Genomic DNA, 15417 nt, shown 5'->3' on the forward strand with positions numbered 1-15417 from the left:
AAGCCCGGCGTTTTTGTTGAGCGGCTGAGAATCATGCCACGGAAAAGCGAGCCACAGCAGCTTGAACTAGCTCAGGAACAGGCGCCAATACGTCGTGTAAAAGCCTGTAAAGTGCCCGCCTCTTCGTGAACAATGCCGACCCACTCTTGAATTCTGAATTCAAGCATGCTAATAGCGGCTGACTCTTGAGGGCCGGGATTTCCAGCTATGCAAGGATAGTAGTCCAGAGGCATCCAATGAAGAACACTATATCGGTACTATATCGGTATCTCTAAAGCTGTGCTCTTATGGCACAGGAAGCGAAGCGAACTGGTCCCACGTACCGCAAAGCTGGACCCTTTTCTCGGGAAGCACGAATTACGAGCCACAAGGGGGGATAGTATACGAGAGATCTTTGTGGCTCCGGCAGGCAGGGGAAGCCACACCGCGCCACAAGCCGTTGTTTGCAAGGTGGTACCGAACAGGGGTGGCTGATGGCGGGTGGCGTTACCTGGGAAATATTCGGATCTCCTCGTGAGGTTGTGGCTCAGAGGCGATCTTTCATGCCGAGGCGCGCTCGAATTGGGTGTTCACCAGGGATGCCCCTCCCCACCGAGATTGATATGTGTCGTTGCCCATGACTTAAGCTGATGGCGGCTCGACTGCCCAAAGGAGGACCGCACGACGGCAAAGAGTAGGGTATTGGCAAAGGGGCCATCAGGTGGTAGAGGTCATGTCGGGGAATTCATGCGTGAGCGGGAACGGGTGCCGTTTCGTAGCTGGTACGGCGCTGGGCTGTGTGCGCTGGCGGGCGATCAGTGTCGCAAGTACGAGACTCGGTTCAACCAGATCGTCCGAACATGAAGGAGAAGTTGAGGAAAGACGGGCCTCCCAGCGCTGGCTGCCTTCTCAGCTCCCGTTTGTGCGTGGCTCCCTCCCACACCTCCCTCCCTTACTCGAGTCGTCTTTCCAGACGGCGCTTGTCGAGCCTGGGCTCATTCTACCCAATGCCCAACCAGCTGCGATGTTCAGGGGAGGCAGTAACACGGACGTGGACGGGCCAAGATGAAGGAGGAGGGATTTGTCGAAATCATCAGACGATGGAAATCTCGACCAGGGGCAATAGCGTACCAGACTCAAAGGAACCAGAGCCATCTGTGTAGTTGATAGATGAGGATATGTCGACGCATGGGTAAAGAATTACGTACTGCGCCGCGCGCAACGAACCGACCGGAATATCTCGTCTCTTGTTTCTCTCAGCGTCACCCTCCTTCCCCTCTCACGTGAATAAGCAAGTGTTATGAGCCTCTTTTCTTTCTTGCGAGCGGTCCCTGTCGATATCCACTCGGCCGTGGATTTCGGGCCACCACCATCCGGGAATTGGACGGTGGACCACGGGGTGGCGATCAGCAACGTGACAGTGGACAACAGCCGGTGAAATGTCCCACTGCGGTCGGGCAAAGGCCGGGGGACAATGATACGTATCTATACGCAGTAGAGACTCGGAGAGGAGAGAGTAGAATCTGCAGGGTTCAGGTTGATGGGCCGTGGTCGCTTTGGGCTCTGGGGGTTTGATGAACCGTGAACGTGCCAGAGTGACAGCCGGGCGACGGGCTGCGTCCAAGGTCGCAAAAAGAGCAGCTAGCTGCTAAGAACGGAGTAGAAGACGCATGAAATGTTCAGTAGGCCTGAGAGCTTCGGCGCACGATACTTGGTTGTCGTAGGTGCACGTCGTCGTCCCGTTGTTGTCAAACGACTGGTCAACGTCAGAGCAACCGGAGGGTTAAGCACCTTTAGGCTGACAGCTCGTGACAGGTGCTCAACTAACGAACGAAGCTGGTTCGTTCCCTAGAGCGCTTACTCCAAACGCGGCGGATAGGAAGAGGGGGAAAGGTCGTTGTGACGACGTTCTCTCGATGTAGTTGGACAAAGGAAAAACGACTGGCCCTGGTTTGCTAAGACTGAATCGCAGATACCATGCGATGCGACAATGCCATGCCATGTTCCCGCTTTCCGCGGTCCGCGATGGCCTGTGATTGTGACGGGACTGACATCTGGGTCATGACTGACTGGTCTGAAGAAACAAACGGTCAAAAAAGCTTAGCTTGGGAAAAGATTCAAAAAACACGCAGGAACCATATGATGCCGCACGCGGCACAATTACTGCGTACCGGTTATGGTAATCCCATTAACAGGTGACTGTTAATATCCCATTGATTCGTTATCAGTGGTTCGTAGGTGCAGGTTCAAATGTCCGAAAGGAGAAGAGGCGAACTTGGGTGGTCGTGAAACTGGCTTCGTTTCACATCCTCGCTTCTGCGCAGGGGTGTTGGAGTTGGGGGCTCCTGCCAGTCACCACTGCACCACCACTGACCAATGCCCATTGCCAGCAAGTCACGTCTCCTCCCTAAGGTAGGCATTTTGCAGGAAACCACCTCACCACGGCCACCCAGTGACCCCTTCCACGAGATCCTGCGTCCACTACAACGTAGCATGTGTGACGACTGATTAGCCTACCATTTGTTCCTAGACGATGGTATATTAGCACATAAGGTGCGACGAAGGAAGGAATGAACCCATGCCAAAGTACCTAGGGCTTCCGTCAGGTGCACTTGTGAAGTGGGCACGATTAACGAGAGGGCAGAAAAAGGCCTCAACTTGTCATGTTGTGTGGACATGTATTCCGTCGCCTGTGGACAGGAGGACTCCCAGCCCGGGGTTACGTGAACCCCTGATGGACCGAACCGAAAAATGCACAGAACTTCAGAGAAGCGAGAAAACATGCCCCTGCCGTTACCAACGTCGTCTTTTCACCGACCCCTGTGCCCCTGCACTTGCACAGGAGGATCTGCTCGCCTGCCCCCGCCTGCTCTCCGATTTAGCGGGGAACATCCAGATGGGCAGGTCGCAGTGTCAGGGGACTTTGGCCTGTCCTTTGCATGTCAACATGGGTACGCAGCGCACTAGGTCTCGGCACTGGGATGACAGACTTTTCGGAGAGAGAAGAGAAAGAAGCAAGTGCGCACAGCATAGTGAAAACGAGTGGCTGTCGTGAGCCGCTCACCTCGTTCCTTATTTCCATGTCTTCGGTGGGGGAGACCGTTGATCGTTTAAAGCAACTACCTAATAAGGTAGACCGCCACAACCTATATGCACGACTTTGTCTCTATCTTGACCTGAGGCTTAGGTAAGGTGGTCCACGCACACACGTGTAAGGTACGGAGTAGGTATGGATATGGATGCAGTGCCCACACTCAGGCCAACACCGGGAGACAAGGTACACTGCCACCGCGGCACTACCGGAAAGAGACTTATGACGTGTTAAGACAGCAGCCGCAGTAAACGAGTGTGCGGATTGTACAGCGGTGCTCCCTCCCAGTTACCTTTCTTTCTCTTAAGATTTCGCCTTCCCACAATCCACAAGCCAAAACATCCACTCTAAGTGCGCCTTGTGGCCTAGGGCCGGGGCTAGAGGAGTAATACCGAGGTCGAGACGGAGTAGATTGAGTTGAGGGAGCATCCGATGACAATTCAACTTTCTACACTCTCTCACTTTACGTTACTCAAGTCAACGTAAACTTCCCACAACGGGGATGACCCATCACTGACTCGGGAGAATCTTGTCGATCGACGCGACTTTGTTCATATTGGGTCTTGGCTTTTTAGCTTGTCAAGCGACAATGCGCACAATGGACGGAGGGATGGGGCCTGACTGATACACTGCATTCCGTGCATTGCTCCCTCCCTCACGTAAGGTACCTATCAGGATCACTCAGCGCACCGAGGTGTGGAGGTGTGTCTCTCGGTGTGGACGGTGAGCTGAACTAGCAACAAGGTGTGCCCCCCGAGTAAAGGTTAAGGCATCTCGTTCCCAAAGTCTCACCACCGGCTCGAGATGCCCGTTGCATGTCTCGCTTTCGCCTGGCATGCTGAGGTCTGGGATATTCTTTTTTAGTTCTTCTTCACCTTAGTCAAGAGTAAGACATCTTGACATACAAGTGGACTGAGGATGATAGTCGGTCCCAGAAGTTCATGTCTTGGCCAGCGGTGAGTTCACTGCAAAAAAAAGGAATGATATGAAAAATCGCGGAACGAACTCCATCGTCGAACCAGAGTTTGGATATCGTCTGCCCCCTTTCTTCCACGTTCCGTACCCCCTTGCTCATCAGGCCTTGCCGAATGCCGTGGATGCGTGGTTCAGCGGCACAGCGGATCCCCCCCTGTTCTTCCACGATTTTTTTTTGACTTGCGTTTTCCTTTCCGCCCACCTCTCCGATCCCTGACCCTGATATTTCTCTTCCTCTCTTTAACACGTCCTCCAGGCTCCATGTTCCCCCGTCGCCCGCTTCGTGCGTGCACCAAGCTCATTGGGCTGGATGAACGGGTGAGGCTCGCTACGCGACAACGGCGGCGACACCATGGCAGTCCAGTCCAGTCGTTGCAGGTCTTGGTCTTGACTCTTGAAAAGTCCCCCCTTGCGCATCCCTTTTGGCATTAGTCCACATCAGGAATGACTGCGCTCTCATAACCCCTGCACTCAGAATCGTTGACAGGGGGCAATAGGCCAATCCTGTCTTCTCCCACACCAAGGCACTGGACTCTCGCTCACGAGGTGAGCATCCGAAAACGCAGGCCCTGTTAGCTGGGAAAGCGGCGTAGCCAATGCGATCAGGCAGGGTTGCGCCGCACCGTGACGTACCCTCTCTCCCGCGAGAGTATGCGAGGGATCTAAGTGGCCGCCACCAAGGCCTCTTGGGCGACAGAAAGCGAGGGTCGCAAAAGATGGCCGCTGATGGATCACCACTACCCAAGTCCCGTCTCCGAATCCAAGGTTCGACATGTCCTGATTGGAGGCCGCCTACTGTCCCAAAAAAGAAAGGGAGAGAAACGACGTTCGGCAAAGCGCGAAAAGTCTGGAATGGACTGGACTGCTTCGCCCTTTTCGTGTTTCGACGATCTTGACTTTGGACCCAGTCAGTGCATACGGTCGAGCCGTCAGTCAGCAAACGAGCCGCGCTACCGTGCCGCGCTGTCTGTTTGCCTGTCAGGCAAAGTTCTGGTGTTGAAGAATTAACTACCAGGCCCAGGTATACGACACTGATCCTGGGACCTTGAGGCTTGGCGAGGCGAAGGCAACAACTTGCCTCATTACCGTCCAAGGTGGGAAAAAAAGACACACCGGATGAGATGACTAAACTTGCATCGCAACGCCTCCCTTCCAATCTAGCCTCAAGCAAGACCAAGATAGTCTGGACGAATGCATTTAGTAACAGGAACAGGACGGGAACCAAGAATACTAGAGAATTGGGCGTGGCAGTCTGACTCTCACAACCAGAAGAACTACTGCATGCTGTGATCATCTCCCAGATGGTGCCTTGCAGTAGTCCCCGCCGATTTTGGTGCTTCTCCTGTCTTGAAAGCTGCAGCTCGAGCGCTTCAATGTTCCTACCGCTCTTCTAGAGCAAGTTGAGGGTTGCCATCTACGCACTAGATGGAAACATGTGGTTGCACCTATGCGATCCTCCCTATTCCCGTGCCTACCATCCTCGCCCCTTCCGAGTGAACTACGTGACTACGTACATCTGTTGCTACCTTAGTAGGTAGCATGGAGAGATACGTATAGACGGGACGTTTCTACTATGCGAAAAAAGGAGCTGGTGCCAAAAGAGTACGTATCGAGAGAGGCAAGGAACCGTGCACTCGTGCTCCGTTAGCGTATACCGAGCATCCAATGGGACGTCGTTCCTGGACGGGAGTGGTAAGGGTACGTACTGCGTTGTCCGGTGGGTCCCTGGAGTCTAGAATCCACAACATGCACCCATGCTCCCTGCATCATCGCTCCCTGCTCCCTGTCGCCAGTCCCGGACCTCCCCTCCCACTAGCGCACCATCCTCGGTGTCACTTGTCTCTCTTCCCACCTCGTCCCAGCCATTCAATCTTCGCTATCAACGACAGCTCGAAAAACTCCTCACCAATCCCTCCCCTATAGTCTATACCACTTCGATGCTGGTCCACAGATGCACCACAGGACAACCCTCCCTCCTCCCCCGCCTTTGGCTGTCCTTGGCTCCTCCTTAGACAAGTTTAGTCAGGGGCATCCGTCGCTGGAAAAGAGCGCAGCCCAACCCGCAACGCGCCATGGCGCGCCTTGCTGCAAGGTCCCCGTCCTTCCATGTCCCACCCACATCTACCTACCAAAGTCCACCACCATCTGTCTTTCCCAGGAACATGGCATGGTCTTACCGTCTTAGCCTCTGCCGCGAGACCATGGGTCAAAGACGACAGGCAGACGACAGCCGCAGCTCGAGCTCCAGATGGCCATCCACACCCTGACTGATCACCTATACTCCGTACTCATCTCCATGTCCTTTTTCTCTCTACCCTCCACACCCCTGCCCACTCACAAGAATGTTTAGTCCGGTCTTTTTGAGCCATGTCGAAACAAGCCGAGGGGCATGTCTCCGGCCTATCATAGCCTCAAGGCCATGCCTCTCCTTCTTCAACGGCCTGCCCCTGTACCCCTCGGTCGATCCACCATGCTTCGAATCCCCTTGATCTGATGCCCATGTCTGGTCTTGACTGGCCCATTTTGCTCAACGCCTGTCTAAAAAGAACGCCATGTCTCTCTCGTCCCAAGTGGACCGATCTTGTTCAGCTACTCATCCTCCCGGTCCGACCTCCAGTCCATCCTTCTCCAGTCCTTCTGGGATTACCGCCGTTCTCTGCTGCAGCTCGTGCTTATTGCTTTTTTGCCTCTCCTTTCCCGTATCCATTCGTTTAGTCACTAAGTCACTCTCTGCACACTAAGCCCGGCATATTCTGTCCGTGGGGCCCTGTCAGTCACAGTCACTAAGGTACTCACTTCGTTTTTGCCCATCATCCCTTTTGGTCTGTCTCCGGTCTTATAAGACCTGGCCTTGTCCGACCTCACAATCCCATTCTACTACTCCTCATCCTCTCGGACCATCACGTCTTCTCGCATTCTTTGGGCTTGGAAAGAACTTGTCGTTTCGACATCTTACCTTCTCTCACTTCTCATTCAACAAAGGCTAGTCCTTATTCTTCTTCACAACTTCCATCAACATATCCAACTCGCCTGGTGCAAATACCATCCTTTCCGGAATCAAACGAATATCGAAACTTCGAGACCCATCGACAGCTATCCGATTCTCAACCTTCACTACAACACTTTTTTGTTGAAACATCCCACAACGTCAAAGCTTCCTAGCAAGACAAAGCGAGACGACATTGTAAGTAACCTGGAATGTTACGGCACGCAGCCTCGGCCGTCCTTGGCCCGATTCCGATGCCTTTGTCCGATATCGCGGCCCGCGCTGTATCACAAACAATGTCATTCTTCGAAGGCACCCAGTCCCGTCACACCGGGACTTCCACGGTCGTGGCTGTGGCTGGTTGCTTCGAGTCGGGCCTGTTGAGGAACAGATGCGCTGTCGAAGATGCTGGATCTTGTGTAATGGCTAGGTTGAGATCGAGAACTAACATGCTCTATAAAGGTACTCATTCTTCGGAAACCACAACTTCTTTCCAACTCAACTCACAGTCACAACGACAACCACACGATACCTAGATTCTTACGTCTGGAACGTTTTAGATTCTTAACTTCACAACTCAAAAAACTCACTCAACATGTACGCCAACGCAATCGTCGCCTTCGGCCTGGCCACCCTCGCCAGTGCCCACATGAAGATGAGCTCGCCCGTCCCCTACGACGCCGCCAACCTCAACAACAGCCCTCTCGAAGCCAACGGCGCTGATTTCCCTTGCAAGGCCAGCAGCTACAATGCCGCAGGCGCTTCCAACGTCTACGCTCAGGGTGCTAAGGGCGACCTGGCTTTCATCGGCTCTGCTGTCCACGGCGGTGGATCTTGCCAGGTTTCTATCACCTACGATGCTAAGCCCGACAAGAACAGCGTCTGGAAGGTCATCAAGTCTATCGAGGGTGGCTGCCCTGCCAAGAACGTTGATGGCAACATCGGTGACAACGCGAATCAGGTGAACAAGGATACATACGACTTCACCATCCCCGATGACATGCCCGCTGGTAACGGTACTATCGCATGGACTTGGTTCAACAGAATTGGCAACCGCGAGATGTACATGAACTGCGGACCCGTCACCATCACTGGATCGGCTGGCTCCCAGGAGGCTTACCAAGCTCTTCCGGATATGTTCACTGCCAACATCGGTAACTGCCAAACTGTCGAGGGCACCGATGTCCAGTTCCCCAACCCCGGCACCTCAGTCGACAAGTTTGGCGATGCCAACAACCTCAAGGCGCCTCCTTCTGCATGCGGCGGTGGCTCCGGCGGTGGCTCTACCGGCTCTCCCGCTCCCAGCTCTACCGCTGGTAACGGAGGTGCCGCACCCACTGCCGCTCCCACCTCTGCGCCGGCTTCTTCTAAGCCGTCTGCATCCAAGCCCACTGGCAACGCTTCCCTTCCTGGCGGTGTCTTCATCACTGTTCCCGCCAACGGTGGAGCTTCCGCTTCCCCCACTGCCTCTGCCTCTGCCTCTGCTACAAAGGCGCCTGCAGTCACTCCCAGTGCTACCCCTTCCGCCGCTCCCTCAGCCGCTCCTTCGTCTGGTACTGGCAGCGGAAACGGCACTACCGCCGGTGCCCAGACTGTCGGCGCCGCCTGCACTGATGAGGGTGCCTGGAACTGTGTCGGAGGCAGCTCCTTCCAGCGTTGCGCCAGCGGCACCTGGTCATCTGTCCAGGCCTTGGCCGGCGGTACCTCTTGCACTGCTGGTATCAGCTCTGAGCTCAGCATGGTTGTGACCCGAAATGGTCGCAAGCGCGCTCTGCGCCAGCGCAGCCTGCGCTTCCGTTCCGCCTAAGCTGGTCGATGGCGAACATTCAATCATGAACGGTGAAGCATTTTATGGATATGATACCTTGGGGCACATTGAAAAATTTCATGATCAACATATAGGTTACGGCACAAAGATCTGCGGCGTTTTGTTTTCTTTGGACATTTACAACCATTTCTGTACATACATACATATTTTCTTAGCATGCCTTCAGAGGCCTAGATGTTTGGATCAGCTATCAAAAGCGTGATACCATCAATAGGAAAAAGATCTCTCAAAAGTTTCCCGTCTCAAGACCACATGTGATTCGACTCGCTCAATAGCACACCCCTTTGAATAGGTAATCAGCAGTTCTTATTATTTAGTTAAAACAAGCTGAGCTCACTCAGCTCTCATGCACAACTTTGCCAAAGCTCCAAAACTCTCGTCTCATGCCAAAGCGCATAAGGCCATCCAGTTAAAGCCCATAGCTCAACAATCCGATGTGGCCACTCTGACACGCTCCGCGGGGAGGTCCCTGGAGTCGAGTCAAGGACCGCGTGGGGTTGGGATTCAAGATGGGGAAACCCCGGGAGCGTGACATAACTTAAACCTTCGCGGGGACAAGCAGAGGAAAAAGTTTATAGAAAACCACATGCGTCGCGTTTGAGAAGGGTACGTGTCGAGGCCGAATGAGAGCTGTACCCTGTCGAGCTGAACAGGCTGACACATGCCACTTCAGACGACGAGAAACGCATGGACGTGATCGTCGCAGATGAAAGAAACACAACGTTTGTGGTGATATACTGACTGTACGCAAGGCAGTTTCCTAACTCGTTTATTGTTTCTTGCCAAGGGGGCTCGTCAGATCGCGCTGGAGATATCGCTTTCGGGCTCCATAATGCTGTAATATGCCGCCGCTGTTGCTGATATGCCTTGTGGTCCACCTTCTAAACGCCAGCGAGAACCATATTATCCTTGAAATATCATCATCGCTCGCTTTTCTTTACGTCAGATGTCGTTCCGTAGTGATCGCTCCTATAGCCAAGTATCCCCCTGTCTCCCTTTTTTGCCTCGACCCAGAATCCGTCTCAACAGCCCAGTCCTCGGTTCGGTATCCCCCTTCCTCAGTGCTGATAGTTTGACCGGTACCACGTACGGATCCACCTCGATACCCACGTGAGCGCGCCCATCATCGCCAACGTATCGACCGAAACTGAACGTCGGCGCCTGCTTGTCGATCCCGCCGGTGCCACTGCCCCGACCGTTTTTCCTGCCTCTAGGGCCGTCCTTGGAGTCGCCGCTCCCCGCTCTGTCAGGCCACTCATATTCGCGTACTGCTCGGCTGGGTGCGAGGTATGCGAGGATCGAACCAATGGTCGTCGGCATTCGTGGGAGAAAGTGCTTGATGGTGAAGCCATAGAGTGTGATGGCGACGACGATGTTGAGAGCGAGGACGGAGAGGCTGATGATGAACGCGGCAGTGTCCATGAAGATGCGGGTCTCGATGTGGTGTTCGGTGCCTGTGATTATGACGGGCTGCGTGTAGTTATCGAAAAAGTCGAGGTTGAGACTGAGGAAGATCACGTAGAATTGTCGGTAAGTGCGCTCGATCACAGGGATGAGAGCCTTGGGGTTCGGGATCGTCAATGGGTCGAGTATATCGGCGTAGCCGGGCTGGATTTTGATTAGGTAGTTCATCCAGTCCTTCGACAGTGTGTTGTTGTGCCAAGGAAAGGCAAAGCCTTCGATGAGGTCGTTGACATATGTTGTCACCGTGTCTGTCGTGTTCTTTTGTATGGGCAAGTCGGGCGTGAACGACGGCTTCGAGACTTGCTTGGCGTGGAGTACATGACCTACCGGGTCCACGGTAACATCGAACATACTTGTCGTGAACTCGGGGGTGCAAACAGCAAACCAAGTGTCTATCTCGCCATCTTCCCTGTTCTGTACCTCTGAGGTCCGCGACCACGAAAGAATAAGCGGGATACCACAAGCAGTATGGTCATCCTTCAATACACCCACTGTCTCCGCTGACGAAGGGCCTGAGATCTCTCCTGATGATGTCGTCTTATTGAGATCGAGTTTCTGAGGTTGGTATGTCGTCGGGCATCCAGGAACCGTCTCTCCACCGCGCTTGTAAGTATAGTTCAAGACTGGAGCTCTCCCCCAGCTCTTGGTAGTGCCAGCATCTATGCATGATGGAATGGTGCTGAATCCTCTTGTACGTGCTGTGTACGTATCACTCCGACTCTCTTCGCCGGGAGCAATGGGAAATGGTTGGAAAAAGTAGTCCTTGCTGACCCAAGGCGGCAAAGCGGTGCCTTGTGTGATGTTGTTCATGGCAATGTAGAAATGCATTTCGTATGAGATGACATTCCCATAAAAAGTACTGTGGCTGTCAAAACTGTTTACCGTGTCATTATTGAATGTCGTTTTGATTCTTTGTTGGAATCTGCTGGTTCTGTTGACACTAATAGGTAGCTCATTAAAGATACCACCGAGACCGACGGCGAGCAAGTTCGATAGAAGAGCCAGGAGGCAAATCGCAACTAGGACGAAGTGACCTGACCTAGCCGCGCGCCAGACTACTAATTGAGGGGGTAAGGAAGTGTATTTTGCGTCGATGGAACCTCTCGCGGATCGCCTGCCGGACCAAAGGTCTTTGAAGGGCTGGATGATGCAGAGTAATCTGTTGACCAGCACCCAGAATGGTTCCAGGAATGTTGCAAATAGTGTGGGAATGTAATTCTCGAGAATTTGAAGCAGCTCGAAGTTCGTCGTCGGTCGTATGAGTCCTGTGGCTTTTGTCAGTCGCCCGATTCTTCTGGTTTCTCTTTACTTAAGTGATAATTCCTACCTCCAATCTGCTTTTCCTTCCATTTTAAGTACACGAGTGCAACCGTCGCTCCTATCATAGAGAGTATTACGGCAGAACCAATGCTTCTTCTCAACGCTAATGGCTTGACAGGTGAGTAATGGCCGACGGAAAAGGCGGTATCGGGCTGGATACTGATGCGCTGGCTTTCGTAAAATTCTTCTCGGGTATCGACAACCTTAATTACCATTTGGCCAGAACTGCTCTGGCATCCGCAAAATAGCTGAAACTTCTTGTCCTCCAATGCTTCTCGGAGCTTCTCGTCGGGGAGGCAGCCCTTTCCGGCGAACTTGTCTAACAAGGTAGAGCTGTTCTGACAGAAACTCATCAGAGACCCCAAAGAAGCCGGGTCCATAGTGAGTCTGCTTTGTGCCCTGTTGCTGTGCCACCAGAGCATCATCGTGAAAACTCCGACCACAACTAGTAACCCCTCCACGATAGCCGAGAAGACCCTGCTCACGATGATGCCGTGTTTTACAAAGTCTACTGTTCCCGTTGCCGTGGCTTCCGATGAGGAATTGGCGAGCATCCGGCGCAGAGCGATCGAAAAGAGCATCTTGTGTGTCTTGTTGTAAGCAGCGTCCATGAAGGCGTTGTCTTGAAAGGGTTCCAGTGTGGTTACGTTCTGAGAGCCAATAGCGAATCCAACCAACGGTGATGAAGGCCACCGGATATGCATCTTCCTGACCTGAAAGTGTTGCTCGAGTAGACGACCAAAGGGGTATTCGCGCGAGACTTCAAGCTCGACGGAGGATGTCCCAGCGCCAAGGAGATGCTCAAAGGCCGATGAATTGAACTCTGTTGAAGAAACAAGCTCGCGGGGACCGATGGGCACGACAGAATTCTCGATGGGTCGCTTGGTGAGAGAAGAAACTGTGGCGTTCACTTGTTGCTTGAAATAACTGGTCTCACAAAAGGAGGCAGTAACCTGTTCCGTCTCATTTTCACGCTGGCGCGCCCAGATAGCCAAGAACTCATGCTGTGCTGCTTTGGAGCATGTCATTGAAAGCCAGTAGTCAGCCCAAGGACTGTTGTGATAGCCGATGTAGTGCATCTTGTAGATGTTACCGGTGCTGGGTACCCCGCCATAAGGCACAATCTCGCTGGCATTACAACCGCGGCCATCGAGAAAGTCATAACCCGGTCCACGGGGCCCGAATTCGGCCGGCCGACAATCGATTTCAGTCCAGTATTTGGTTGTAGGTCCAGTCCAGTTAGTCGAAGTTACATGCTTGACGTTACTGTCAACAGTGAACGGTAAGAGCGTATATTCAGCAGTCGTGTATTCAGGATACGATTGGTTGAGCCATGTGATGGCATATCCTTCGTTGAGTATTGATTGGTCCATAGTCATGATCTGTTCTGACGCAGGGAGGGGGGTTTGGGGATGGGATACCCTGGTTATTTGCTGGACATTGACAGGCCCAGTACCCATAATTGCGCTCTGTAGAGGTGTGATGAGCCAAAAGATCATCACCATCACAGTACCGCCATAGAAGACAGCCCAGTGCCTTTAATCTGTCAGTGCTGTCCATGAGAAGCCTCGCATTGATATCCTACCGTCTCTTCGCAGCTCTCAGGGGAACAAAGGCAACAAAGTCATATGGGTAATCCAGGAAGACGGAGCGTTCAGCTGTGGCACCCTCCGGTTTTGACATCTCCAACCACGGCTGCATACGTTTTACATCGAGATCAATCCAACTGTAAAGTAGGCTGTATATGACGGCAACGATCGTCGGAAGGAACAGGTAGCAGAAGTTGGCAAAGGCAGGGATGTCATCCGCTGAATCGGACAAGGCGAGACCCCCCTGATTTTGGCTTTGTTGAGCTAGTATCTCGATGATGGCTGCGAGAAGGAGAGAGGCGAAGGCGAAAGAGAATAGTGCAGGAGCGCCGAGAGTCAACGGCTTCCAACCGTGTTTGTGGACTGTTGGACTTGTTAGTTCGTAGAGTTCGACTCCCGGCTGGCTTCGCATTCGGTATGACCTGTATCAAGACTGCATTCGCTGCCCCGTGACCTATTGGGCAAGAAGGGCAGCGAAAACTTTCGACTCTGCTCCTCAGGTGAGCCATCTTGGCCTTCTAGAAGCTGAGTCTCATGGATTTCGGGTCCCTTGATGCCCATGGCTTCAATGAGCATTGGACAATGAACAATGGACAATGGCCACAGGCAGTAAGGGCGTAGAATAGAATGATCCTCGACTGTATTGGGTTGGGTATTTGGGTGGCTCAGTTGACTAGAGCTCTTACACAGGACTCTAAAACCTTTGCAAAACGAAGACCGAAAAGAGAATGCCGCCTAGAATAGCTCGAGTAACAAAGGAAACAAGACGAAAGAGAAGACGAGGAAGAGAGAGATGAAAGGAACTCAAGTCAGACAATCTCTATTCCTGGGAGACGCAGAACCTTAAGGGAACGAGACTGACAGACTGAACCCGATAGTTTGGGTCGCCGAAACAGACTAAGAGGTTAACTTGCTACCAACAGCATAATCCTCAGCGCGGCAACGAGCCGATGCGCATGATTCTGAGCCGTTCCTGGCCTCGAATACTACATCGCGCCAACAGGACGTGATGGCGTCCAGGGATCGTGCACCAACTCGGTGCTCGACGTGGGCCTTCGGCCATGGGTATTGAGGAATGAGAGGTGATGGCTAAGCGCTCGAGAGATGATCGAGGGGTCGCGGCCCTGCGGGGGCTAGACCAGGACCTAGAATGCCTTGCCACTGCTGAGCCGCTTTCAAAGTCATTATTTTGGTTACCAGACTCTGGATGTCACTTCTCGCGGCAATTCCAGTCCGCCTTTCCAATTCTTCGTATCACATACTCCGTGAGTTGACAACAATGGACAGCATGAGTTGTATGAAGAAGAGGAAGAGGTTGACAGGGGTATGACAGACTGTCTGCAGTGACAAATTGGGTTGCAGTGAACCGTTAGGATTAAGCGCCGGGCGCGAGTCTCTTATTGGAGCGCTGAGAATAGGTGTGGGCCGACAGTCCATCGTGGCAACCCCACTCCTCCGAGCGAGTTATGCAATTGTGCAAGGTCAACACAATCCTTCTCTCGGTCACTTCATCGGCTTGTGCAATGAATTGAGTGAGTGTGAGCTAGAACCATTGAAGATATGCCAGGCGTTGCGGTAGGTGAGGCCAAACATTGTATCGGAGTCATCCCGAACGCCGGCGTCTTGTAGCGTAAATGACAGGAGACGGAGTATTGGCCCCATATATTCCGAATGTTGTCCCGTAGGTGGGGCCGGCCTGCCGGTCGTCACAAACTCCCGCAAAGCTTAACACATAGTGTTTTCGATCCGGTGATGCTAATTACCCAGAAGAGATAATCTGCGGGCTTTAATCCTTGGAAGCAAGCATATTCAAAACTCCGTTCTTAGTCTCCCTTTACCCCCTCACACCTCAAATTTGAATGGAGGAAATAGCGTGTATCCATACTACTTGAGGATCATACATTGACCCTTGGGAATAAGTTTCCCGAAGTTACAACATTAGTCCAGTCGCTAACCGTTGTCTTCTTTTATCACGGGTAGAAAGGATGATACGAGTAGCCTCGTCATTCCAGCGCCCTATTCTTCACCGGCTTCTACCTTTCCGATTTTGGTAGGCAGCCGTCTTCTAAATGATTTACTCCCTAAGGCCATCCCGATGAGATACTCAACCTTCAGAGAGACTAAAAGATATTCATTTTTTACCCTAATGATCTTTTGATGCTCATCTGCTTTATACACAACGCCA

General features: G+C 52.8%; 3 protein-coding genes across 3 annotated transcripts; 2 read left to right on the forward strand and 1 right to left on the reverse strand.

The window, feature by feature from the left end:
* Positions 1–6538: 6538 nt before the first annotated feature.
* CCOS01_00779 (uncharacterized protein) lies at positions 6539–6760 on the forward strand (the record flags this gene model as incomplete). Its single annotated transcript, XM_060448976.1, has 1 exon — positions 6539–6760. The coding sequence occupies one exon, from the start codon at positions 6539–6541 to the stop codon at positions 6758–6760; it is 222 nt and encodes a 73-aa protein (XP_060320414.1).
* An 866-nt stretch (positions 6761–7626) lies between these two features.
* On the forward strand, positions 7627–8838 carry CCOS01_00780 (uncharacterized protein; the record flags this gene model as incomplete). Its single annotated transcript, XM_060448977.1, has 1 exon — positions 7627–8838. One exon carries the CDS (start codon positions 7627–7629, stop codon positions 8836–8838), a length of 1212 nt encoding a protein of 403 aa, XP_060320415.1.
* Positions 8839–9828: 990 nt separating this feature from the next.
* On the reverse strand, positions 9829–13808 carry CCOS01_00781 (uncharacterized protein; the record flags this gene model as incomplete). Its single annotated transcript, XM_060448978.1, has 4 exons — positions 9829–11588; positions 11651–13179; positions 13229–13595; positions 13655–13808. The coding sequence occupies 4 exons, from the start codon at positions 13806–13808 to the stop codon at positions 9829–9831; spliced, it is 3810 nt and encodes a 1269-aa protein (XP_060320416.1).
* Positions 13809–15417: the final 1609 nt, after the last annotated feature.

This window comes from Colletotrichum costaricense (assembly GCF_030867565.1).
Source record: "Colletotrichum costaricense strain IMI 309622 chromosome Unknown Scaffold_1.1, whole genome shotgun sequence".
NCBI classification, from domain to species: domain Eukaryota; kingdom Fungi; phylum Ascomycota; class Sordariomycetes; order Glomerellales; family Glomerellaceae; genus Colletotrichum; species Colletotrichum costaricense.